An 11716-nucleotide genomic window follows, 5' to 3' on the forward strand; every position below is an offset into this window, starting at 1 on the left:
ACAGTGTGTATTGCGCTGTCTGTGTTGCTGAAACTGCAACATAATGGCAGCCATTTCTGACTGAAATGTTATGTTACCGAAATCCCTCATTTGTTTAGGAATAACATTCCCTATTCCCTCAACCCTTGCTGTCTTTACGTGACACATGCATGAGACCAATAGGGCCTGCTCTATAGCATATCATAGTCACATCAATAAATTGGTTTTAACAGGCTCTAAACACCGTAACTCATCTGACCGCAAAATGGATGCAGAGGAAGTGACAAACTCGAAACATGGGAATGTTTACTTGTTGCTCAGGAGGTAAAGAAGTCACGTGTGGAATAAATTTGACTAGTTGTTGAAAATACTGGAGATCAAGAAAAATAATTATTGATTGATACAGTAGCCTAATATAAGTATTGAAATATAGGCCTAAGTTGCGGTTTTAAGATTAAACAGGATGCGCTCTTAAGCCTAAAGCTCGATGGTGGCTTTACTAAGCCTGCTAATGATAATGACATTACTTGTTGTTATTATTATGATGATCATCATAATAGTAATAATAACACTAAGGAGATTAATTAAAAGGAGGGTTGCTCTTATTATAAATGGAATATTTCGGACAATTTGTAAACGTGTTAATACACTGGTATTATTTCTGGGGGGGAAAAAGGCTGGTCTAACGAGAGAAAAAAGTGTAAAGCCTGTATTACAGCATAGCGAAGATTAAAAACAGACSAATTTGTGTAATTGTTTGTCCGACATGTTGTGGTTGCCTGAGGCTTGGTGCTCACGGAATCAGTAGGCTACTAAACAAACATTCAACAGAAGCAGGATCTGTCTTATTTCTGTAGATATCAAATTTTATTTGTCACATGCACCGAATACAACAGGTGTAAGACCGTTCAATGAAATGCTTACTTGCAAGCCCTAACCAACAATGCAGTTTAAAAATAATAATGTAAATACCTAAAAAAAATATATATATAACAAGAAATAAAGAACACAGATAGATCTATCTATATGGATGACTTATATAGCCAGGCACATTTAACAGGCTATTGATTATAGACCTAATTAAGTTGGGTTTCCTCACTTTTCTTAGACAATTAAGGAAAGTGTTGTTTTCTCATCTCCTAATTCCGCCGCATTGTTCTCAACACCAATATGCTGGTCAACGTTGCTATTATGCCCATAGTAACATGGTCTTGGGAAAGGTGCCCATTCAACAGCGCACTAATGAGTTTCAGAACCGTGGACAACGAGCACTATCTAATGTGGGAGAAAGCACATTTGTTATAAAATAATATTATTTTTGTTCTGCACCATTGTTCTTACATAATATAACTATATACAATTTCTGTAGCAAATGTCTTAGACTGATGGACTGTGCCAGGCCCATGGCCTCAACAATGGATCATTCCACTCAGACAGGCACGAGTCAGACAGGTGTCTTGTACACCATGATTTTTTAATTTGCTACTGCTCAACTAAATCTCGATCGACCAAACAATCGACCAGTCGACTGAATGGCGTCAGCCCTAATTTGAAGCTGGTGGACCAAAACCACTGTTTGAAGTTTTGATCAGCTTCAAGAAGTTGTAAAAACACTATTTTTTTCTTATTGAAACTATATTTCACAGCGATTTAGATGGTACAATGATTGACTAAACTGCTTGTTTTCTCACAAACTGAAATTGAGCGAATAGTGTAGAATTTTTGCAACCAGGAAATTAGCAATTTCCACTAGATAACACAGCCACAAAGTCAGAACAGCTTTCCCATTTTGACAACAGATGCCACTCCGGCAGGAGAAATCAATAGGCGAATATCACATCCAATCACAACACTGGCGAGTCAGTAATACTGTGAAACACCATCATTCCACTATTAGTGGCAGATATATTATGGGTTTTGTTTGCAATTACAATGCAAAATTTCTACAACAAAAAAATCCTATGTGTAGCACCTTCAATGTTCATCCTAAACCTGTAGGGTTTTTTGTACCCATGCCTTAGTCTTGCTTATTACCAACTGTGGGCACTTATCCTGTACCTCTTGTTTTGATTTCCTGTAACAGTGACCATGACGATGAGGTGGCCAGTCTAGAGTCGTCTTCAGGGAACTGTGGAGCCAGGTCGTCTCAAAGACTGCCAGTGAAGGAGTGGAAGAGTTCTCCCAGAGGCTCCCCTAAACTAAAGAGGAAGAGTAAAAAAGATGACGGGTGGGTGATAGCAGTCATGGTAAACTTTTTCTGTTATTTTACTTCAATGTCTAATGGCCCCTCTGCCTTCTCTCTTTTCAGGGATGCATCTCATGCCTCTCAGTCCAGGCAGCCTGAGCAGCATCATCAGGTAAGTGATCATAGTTGTTTGAGTTGTGATTATGACGCTGGCACCAGGATGTACACCCATTATGTGTATTTTCAGCAATACCATTTGTTTACATTTGTCATTTAGCAGACGCGCTTATCCAGAGCGACTTACAGTAGTGAGTGCATACATTTTCATTATTTTTCGCACTGTTTCCCCGTGGGAGTCGAACCCACAACTCTGGCATTGCAAGCGCTATGCTCTACCAACTGATCCACATGGGATAAGTAGATTATACAGTATACCTGGTTTGCTTAGACGTCATGGACTTTTGAAGTTCTCTGCTGCCAATGACTGGAACAAACTGCAAAAATCACTGAAGCTGGAGACTTATATTTCCCTCACAAACTTTAAGAATCAGCTGTCAGAGCAGCTTACCGATCATTGCACCTGTACATAGCCCATCTGTAAATAGCCCACCCAACTACCTCATCCCCATATTATATATTTTTTTGCTCCTTTGCACCCCAGTATCTCTACTTGCACATTCATCTTCTACACATCTATCACTCCAGTGTTTAATTGCTAAATTGTAATTCTTTYGCCTCTATGGCCTATTTATTGCCTTACCTCCTTAATCTTACCTCATTTGCACACACTGTATATAGATTTTTCTATTGTGTTATTGACTGTAYGTTTGTTTATCCCATGTGTAACTCTGTGTTTGTGTCGCACTGCTTTGCTTTATCTTGGCCAGGTCTCAGTTGTAAATGAGAACTTGTTCTCAACTGGCCCACCTGGTTAAATAAAGGKGAAATAAATAAACTTTCCTCTCTGTCATCTGATGTGACCTGTAGCAGATGAATCCAGAGGTGCTGGAAGAGCTCCTGATTTTGCTCCGTAACCAGCAGAGGGAGATAGCGGAGCTCCATCAGAGTCAGCTGGAGCTGCTTCAGAGAGTGACGGGCCACATGGATGCCGTGCAGAGCTCTGTCATAGCCCACGTAGAGCACGTCATGGTCAGCCAGCAGGAGCACGAACGTATCCTAACAACTGGGATGTTACAAATTACAATAACTCCTAGACCTCATTTTTTTCTGGTAACATAGAAAATTGTAAATGAGAAGCCGTTCCCCAAAGCAGCTGCTTTGTTTACAAAGAGCACACGACAAGGAGCAAACGGAAGCTTTCATGACGATCTAATGTTGTGCAGCTCAAGAGGGGTGATCAAGTCACACTTGAAATTCATTACTGCCAGCTAAATATTTTATAACTATAAGTGTAACTATCTAATACATTCTTTCCAGCTCAAGGCTCCAGCTATGCATTTGGTTGGCTAACTTGCTAGCTTGTAAGATCAAGCTTTCTTGGTTACAGCAGAGACACTCAATCCCCTCCAGGATCAAGATCCTTGCTGTCTAATATTTGTTTTTTGCTTTGCAGCAAACCTTTTGAGATAGTTGTGCGACTTTGAGCTGGAGGGTCTGTTCTTGTAATCTGTTTTTATTTTTGATCTCGCTTGTTAGCATTTATCTAGCGTCCGCTATAGGAATTCGCACAGGAACGGTAGGAAGGTATTAAAATCGGGACACTGTCCAACCATGATCACTGCAATATATAGGGCAGTGTTATGAATGCAAATATTGTGGTTTAAATGGATTTAATTTCAAATGAACCAAGAACCTTTTGTCTTCTAAAAAGGTGCTTACCATTATTTTGTTGCATCAACCCACCACACAAGTTCCTCTGTGTCTGATCCTTGACCCGGCGTTGATTCTCAGAGAGGAGAATGGAGAGAATCCTAGCAGAGGGACACAGCCGTAACCAGCAGCTCCAGGAGCATCTCTCGCAGCAGCTGGGTCAAACTCTCAGTAACACCCTTTGTAATCGTCTGGACAAGACTCTCCGAGAGGAGATGAAGAAGACTGTTCCTCCCAGTTAGTACACTTCCTTCATTTTTCCTATAACATATTCTGTTTTTTTATCAAATATGTGTTTCACTGTGTAAAATCACTGAGAGGTAACTGTTTGGACTTACTTCACAGCTATCACCAAGAGCCTGGAGCCTGTCACTGCCCAGATGAGTAACACCATTGCTGCTAAGCTGACTGCTGTGGAGGCAGCACTGAAGGAGAACGTTAGCAAAGTTGTGAAGTCAAAGGTTAGTGGCAACTTTCAGATCATCATGGTCTCTAGAGCAGCATTTCCCAAGCTTGGGATTGAAAATAAATTATAATACGCCGCTTAGTTCATAGAACAGCGGTCACGTGAGTAACCTTGGATATCTGCTATTAGGGGTTCTGTTTTTTTCCATATAAATTTGGTTAACTTTTGAACGGTTGATGCTATAAGCTGTAATGACCCAATTTTCTGAAAGCTAAGACTCTCAGGAACACATGTCTTTCCTTCCACGGCTCTCACATATTAAAATGGGGTCGTAGGACAAAGTTTGGTAACCTCTGCTCTAGAGCCTAGGTTGGTCATTGGATCTGGGAATGTAAAGTTGTTATAGCTCACTTATTCAGTACTCTCTTATTCAGTCTTCAGTCAAAATGCACACATAAAAATGACCTGAAGCATTCATCTTTATCCCTCTATCCCTTCCTGTGCAGAACACCACAGATGCTATTGGCCGTGCAGCTGCCGAGGCAATGCAGGGGCCTATCCAGGCTGCCTACAAGGATGCTTTCCAGGGCATTGTGCTGCCTGTGTTTGAGAGGGGCTGCCAGTCTATGTTCCAGCAGATCAATGAGAGCTTCAAGCAGGGCACCCATGAGTGTAAGACAATCCTATTACCAACTGTTAACCCTCAGCATWTCTACTCCAGGCTGTTTCTTAGCTTTATGCAGTACCACGAGAGCAAGGTCAAGAACTTAGCCTCATTTTTAGCTTTTTGCATTTATCATATGTTTATTTCAAGAAGAGCAGTGGGCTTTGTATGCGTTGTAAATATTTGTTTAATTCAGCTGATTTTATATTATGCTAACAGCACATCTGAATATGCCTGACAGATCTTTGTGTTGTACTGAGTATGTTTGTTTTCCTCTGTAGATATCCAGCAACTGGAGACCCATGTGAAGAACAAGAAGCAGCATGAGCAGGAAGCACGGGATCCTATGATTGGCCAGCTGCAACAGATGATTGACACGTTCCAGAACTCAACGGATCAGCTGGCCACCACCATCACAGCAAGTGTCCGCTCTGAGGTCCAGCATCAGCTCCACATGACGGTGGGAAAGTAAGTCCAACCAACGCCCAACAGAAAGCTCAATTTCTTTTCTTTTTGAATTAGTGATTGGTAAAGCAACTAGAGATTGATCAGACATCACAAACAGATGCCTTAGCAAGCAGTTTGGGTTGCCATATTGAGTGGCTGTGTAATGGATTGGTTGAGCAGGAACAAACACCTTAATCCTGGCTTAATTTCAGTACATAAATTAGATTGAACCACAGTTTGCGATGCAATTAATTTCATGGCACTTGAGTTTATAGATTTTTAGGTTGGACTGAATAACTTTTTAAAAGTGTTWAAAAAAATGTATGTTTAGGAATTTACACATTTTCGACCATTTCAATGTTTTGATAGTGTACCTTGGGTATATAACGGTGCCGGTTCGGTCCTGTGTCCAGCTTGCAGGACTCGATCCTGACCCAGGTGCAGCGCATTGTGAAGGGTGAGGTGAGTATGGCCATGAAGGAGCAGCAGGCAGCTGTGAACTCCAGCATCATGCAGGCCATGCGCTCTGCTGCAGGCACGCCTGTCCCCACCGCACACCTGGACTACCAGGCCCAGCAAGCCAGCATCCTGCAGCTGCTGCAGCAGGGACAGCTCAACCAGGCCTTCCAACAGGTGAGTCCTGCTCCCCTCTGCCTCCCTGATACACCTCCACCCATCCCAGGCTCACAGCCTGTCCTGTCCAATGCGTGGTGGATGTCAGAGGGCATCATTTAAAGATACCTGTGGCGTCTGATCTCTCTTCTCCTCCAACCCCCCTCCTCTATAGGCCCTGTCAGCCTCTGACCTGAACCTGGTTCTGTATGTGTGCGAGACCATCGACTCCCAGCAGGTGTTTGGCCAGCATCCCTGCCCCCTCATCCAGCCAGTGCTGCTGTCCCTCATACAGCAGCTGTCCACTAACCTGGCCACACGCTCTGAGCTCAAGATCAGGTACGCATGCGCACCCACAGGAGCATGTCATAAGTAGGCTGGAAACATAGGAAACTGTTGATCGTGAAAAACCCAGCAGCGTTCTAGACGCAAACTGGTGCACCTGGCACCTACTACCATACCCTGTTCAAAGGCACTTACATTTTTTGTCTTGCCCATTTACCCTCTGAATGGCACACATACACAATCCATGTCTCAATTGTCTCAAGGCTTAAATATCCTTTAACCTGTCTCCCCTTCATCTACACTGATTGAAGTGGATTTAACAAATTACATCAATACGGGATCATAGCTTTCACCTGGTCAGTCTGTCATGGAAAGAGCAGGTGTTCTTAATATCAAAACACATCCATTTTAATTCTTAAACACACCGTGGATGTGTTTAAGAAYGCGTTTGCTCTTAATCAGGTTTGTGCTCTCTTTTACAAGCCTCCCTCAAGGAATATACTGATTGACCAACCTTAGTCACATTTCCTCCATGTTGAGCTGTATCAAACTGCAGCTCTACTGCTTTTTATGCATTTAGACCACGTAAAAAATGTGTGTAATAGGAACATGACAGGCCTATGAATATGAAAACATGCCCAGACAATGCACTGCCAAGTCCCTTTACTGCTCTTTAAGAGCTCAAATGATCAGTCTTAATCCAGTTTGAATGGCACCCTAAACTATCAGCCTGATACTGGCCAGCTGTTGAGAGTTCTACACCATCTGTGGGACTGAATCTGGAGCTGAGGCTGTACATATGAAGGGCCTTTTTCAAACATTCCATGCCTTTTTTAATGCATGGTACGAAATATCTGTTGTATAAACTTATTTTGACCTCAAAATTTAAGGACTGTCAGTGTAACTTTGCAAGGGCTTTTAAGGGCATATCAGTCTCAGTAGAGAAGAGACCTGATTGGGCTGTTGTCYAAGGTATGTGATATATATAAATGTAGGGCTTTGCTGAAATTAGAGGGAAATTGGTCCCTTTGAGCGTTGGGAGGGTTAATGGCTCTTAAGCCCCAAGATTACCATTGAGAGAAGTGTGCTTAGAGGTTTTAAATGCTTTGGATTAGGTCTGCAGATGTAAAATTGGAACAATCTGATGCGATGCATTTGGGTTGAGCCACTGGATTGGGTAACAGGACAGTGCTGCTGGGCGATCAGAGTCACTCTACTGCGTTTACTGTTTTAATCAAGCCATTCAAATCTTTGCCATCGGCTGCAAGGTAATTAGGGCAACTTTGTCGGGACATGCAAGCCAATAACACTATTGGCTAAAATGGTACAATTCGAGTCTTTTAAAAGCCCACGGTGTGTGTATATATATATCTAATATCTAATTTATGTTTGCTAACCTTCTCTCTGTCTGTATCAGTTACTTGGAGGACGCTGTGATGAACCTGGACCATGGTGATCCGGTGACGAGGGACCACATGAGTGCGGTGCTGTCCCAGGTCCGACAGAAGCTGTTCCAGTTCCTGCAGTCAGACCCACACAGTCCTCTCAGCAAGAGAGCCCGGCGCCTGGTGATGATGCTTCAGGGCCTGGTCAATCACTAGTTCTGTGCTTGGCGCCCAATGATGGAGCCCCTTCACTTCCCTGTTCTGCTCCCACACAGTTAGAACAAAGTGCAGTGAGTTTCGTTGATGTGCTGAGGGGAGCAGAGCTGTTGTTCAAGAGATGTGAGCATGATGTACAGAGCCATCGGAAAGTATTCAGACCCCTTGACCTTTTCCACATTTTGTTAGGTTACAGCCTTATTCTAAAATTTATTACATCGTTTTTTCCCCTCCTCAATCTACACAGATTACCCCATAATGACAAAGCAAAAATGTTAAAAAATAAAAATAAAATAATAAAAAATGAAAAAATGTAATATTACATTTACAAAGTATTCAGACCTTCTTCTTGGGTATGATGCTACAAGCTTGGCACACTTATATTTAGGGAGTTTCTCCCATTCTTCTCTGCAGATCCTCAAGTTCTGTCAGGTTGGATGGGGAGCGTCGCTGCACAGCTATTTTCAGGTCTCTCCAGAGATGTTTGATCAGGTTCAAGTCCGGGCTCTGGCTGGGCCACTCAAGGACATTCAGAGACTTTTCCCGAAGCCACTCCTGCGTTGTCTTGGCTGTGTGCTTAGGGTCGTTGTTCTGTTGGAAGGGGAACCTTCGCCTCAGTCTTAGGTCCTGATCGCTCTGGAGCAGGTTTTCATCAAGGATCTCTGTACTTTGCTCTATTTCATCTTTGCCTCGATCCTGACTAGTATACTAGTCACTGCYGCTGAAAAACATCCCACAGCATGCTGCCGCCACCACCATGCCTCGCCGTAGGGATGGTGCCAAGTCTCCTCCAGACGTGATGCTTGGCATTCAGGACAAAGAGTTCAATCTTGGTTTCATCAGACCAGAGAATCTTGTTTCTCATGGTCTGAGAGTCCTTAAGGTGCCTTTTGGCAAACTCCAAGCAGGCTATCGTGTGCCTTTTACTGAGGAGTGGCTTCCGTCTGGCCAGTCTACCATAAAGGCCTGATTGGTGGAGTGCTGCMGAGTTGGTTGTCCATCTGGACGGTTGTCCATCTGGAAGGTTCTCCCATCTCCACAGAGRAACTCTAGGGCTCTGTCAGTGACCATCGGGTTCTTGGTCACCTCCCTGACGAGGGCCCTTCTCCCCTGATTGCTCAGTTTGGTTGGGTGGCCAGCTCTAGGAAGAGTATTGGGGTACCAAATTTATTCCATTTAAGGTGTTCTTGGGACCCTTCAATGCTGCAGACATGTTTTTGGTACCCTTCCCCARATCTTTGTCTCGATACAATCCTGTCTCTGAGCTCTATGGACAATTACTTCAACCTTATGGCTTGGTTTTTGCTCTGACATGCACTGTCAACTGTGGGACCTTATATAGACAGGTGTGCCCCTTTCCAAATCATGTCCAATAAATTGAATTTACCACAGGTGGACTCCAAGTTGTAGAAACATCTCAAGGATGATAAATGGAAACAGGATTCGCCTGAGCTCAATTTTGAGTCTCATAGCAAAGGGTCTGAATACCTATGTAAATAAGGTATTTCTGTTTTTTATTTTTAATACATTTGAAAAATTTCTAAAAACCTGTTTTTGCCTTGTCATTATTGGTTATTGTGTGTAGATTGCTGAGGACTTTTATTAAATCCACTTTAGAATCAAACTGTAACGTAATAAAATGTGGGAAAAGTCAAGGGGTCTGAATACTTTCCAATGGCTCTGCACTCTCTGTACCCTCAACACATTTTGATGCATTGTTCATCGAAATGGAACATTTTGTTTTATCTTTAATTTTTACGTGTAGAAATGGCAAGAACAGACTGGGTTTGCCCTTTTTGGACTTGTGTAGATTGAAGGATTTTTTTCAGTGTGAAACCCGCTGTTCATGAGTACTACGAACCTTGCCATTACCATCTATTTGTCTTTTCCTTGTCATATCCACAAGAGGCTGTTTGAGAAATACCTATCCTAAATGTAGACAGTCGTTACAGATGGATGAGCCTTTTATGTTGTATTATGTTTTCTGTATATTCAACCATTCTGTTAAATCCAGTGTATTTCGCTTTGAGGGACTTCTACAGTAGGCTTTCAATCTACACTGTTAGTATTTCCTTTCTCTGATATTTCCGTGTTACTATGTACATAGGACAGGAGTATGCTTGTGGAGTCTTAGAAACTAAAAGAGCCGTCCACATGTATAGCTTTATAAGGTCAACTCTTTTGATGGCACCTCGACGAAATTCACTCATGTCCCTGAAAAATGTTTTTTTTTTTTTGCCTTCGTTTTCTTTTTTATACCAACAATCCTTAACATTTGTTAGACTTGTATGATTTTATGAACTTGCTTCAAGACTTATTGAAGTATTTATAATCCATAGAAAATGCTTCTAACAAATTGTTACTTATACTGGCCTCGTTTTTGCATCAGGATATCCAAGTTATGTTCGTAAACCTGATGTACTTCTCCTGTTCTTTAGAGGGCAGCCCTTTGTTTGAATGCAATCACATTAATATGTTTTAGCATGGTTTCTTTTAGGCAACTTGCAAAGTCTAGTTGGAAAGTTCAACTAACTGGGAGCATGGCTTAATGTATTAAAAAGTATTTGTCTTCTAAACAAGTTAAAATTGTCTAATTATCTTGGTACAGACCCGTGAAACTCCGCAATGTTGGGTTGCATTATGAATGTCAACAGCACAATGCCTACTATGCCACTGGTCAGTTGATTGTCATGCAAATAAGATGTTGGTTTTCCCTCTCAAACCTTTMATGTGCAGGAACAAAACATTTATAGTAAGTGCCTTATTGTACTTCACTGATGGGGATTTGTTCTCCACTACCTTTAGATGTTGTTATGCCATTTGAAACAATTGTGTAAATGAACCGTATTTGCCTGACTGTAAAAGAGTGCGTTACTGGGTTTTTACACACACTTATCAATGACTTATTTTGCAAACAAGGGTTCAAATGGCACAGGAAGAGCATCTTTGCATTAAGAATACAAACATGATTTGACAATAGACAGGCTGGCTAGAATAGGTCTTATCAATTATTGGTTATGTAATTACACTTTACTGTAGGAGAGATGGGAAATGTTTAAACCTATGCTCATCTTGTCTTACAAATTCCAAAATGTCAATCTCTGCTATTGATGTCTTGTCATCTAATTTCAAGGACAGTTATTTGTTATGAACGTTCTGGTRTCATCGTTTAACATTCCTTTCTTAGACCTAAAGCAGAATGAGGGGGACATAGGGCAGTGTGAGCTAAGCTTGGAGGTGTTTCTTGCCAGTCCTGCACACTAGTCCTGAGACATGCTTATTTTACCAGGTCAGAATTATGTTTGGCCATAGTAGTGGTTTGTTTGATAAGCACCTTTTGGTGTTCCAATTTATTTAACATGACTTGTTGAAAGTTGATTCTCAACTCCCAGTTTTTCTTTGCTTCAATTATTTGAGTTTCATCAGTGAACACTATATAGTTGCTAGGTCATCTTCAGCTGCTGATTGATTGACAATACGCTAGGTATGCCTGTATGTTCAGGAGAACCATGCATAAAAAGGCAAACTACTACATTCAAGGTTATAAGCCATCTGTATTACCAAGCCACAAAGCTGTGTAAAGCAGGCAGTAATGTCTTTTTCTCCAAGGTTGAGAGTGAGGACTAATCTGTCCGTGGTGGAGGACGTTGATGATCCATCTTTTATTGTATTAAGTTACATGTCTGGTAACTGGAATAGCAGTTGTT

General features: G+C 41.8%; 1 protein-coding gene across 4 annotated transcripts in view; it reads left to right on the plus strand.

Moving 5' to 3' along the window:
* The window catches only part of LOC111962375 (enhancer of mRNA-decapping protein 4-like), a 46370-nt gene extending 35782 nt beyond the window's left edge, over nt 1–10588 (plus strand). For all 4 annotated transcript variants that reach the window (XM_023985422.2, XM_023985419.2, XM_023985418.2 and 1 more), the window contains 10 exons: nt 2063–2206; nt 2288–2336; nt 3152–3335; nt 4076–4231; nt 4340–4455; nt 4907–5072; nt 5346–5532; nt 5925–6144; nt 6299–6462; nt 7826–10588. In XM_023985422.2, coding sequence (XP_023841190.1) covers nt 2063–2206; nt 2288–2336; nt 3152–3335; nt 4076–4231; nt 4340–4455; nt 4907–5072; nt 5346–5532; nt 5925–6144; nt 6299–6462; nt 7826–8009 — 1570 coding nt within the window. In that variant the 3' untranslated portion in view covers nt 8010–10588. The remainder of the gene's footprint in view (nt 1–2062; nt 2207–2287; nt 2337–3151; nt 3336–4075; nt 4232–4339; nt 4456–4906; nt 5073–5345; nt 5533–5924; nt 6145–6298; nt 6463–7825) is intronic.
* The last annotated feature ends 1128 nt before the right edge of the window (nt 10589–11716 follow it).

The sequence above is a fragment of the Salvelinus sp. IW2-2015 genome, linkage group LG4q.1:29, assembly GCF_002910315.2.
Source record: "Salvelinus sp. IW2-2015 linkage group LG4q.1:29, ASM291031v2, whole genome shotgun sequence".
NCBI lineage: Eukaryota > Metazoa > Chordata > Actinopteri > Salmoniformes > Salmonidae > Salvelinus > Salvelinus sp. IW2-2015.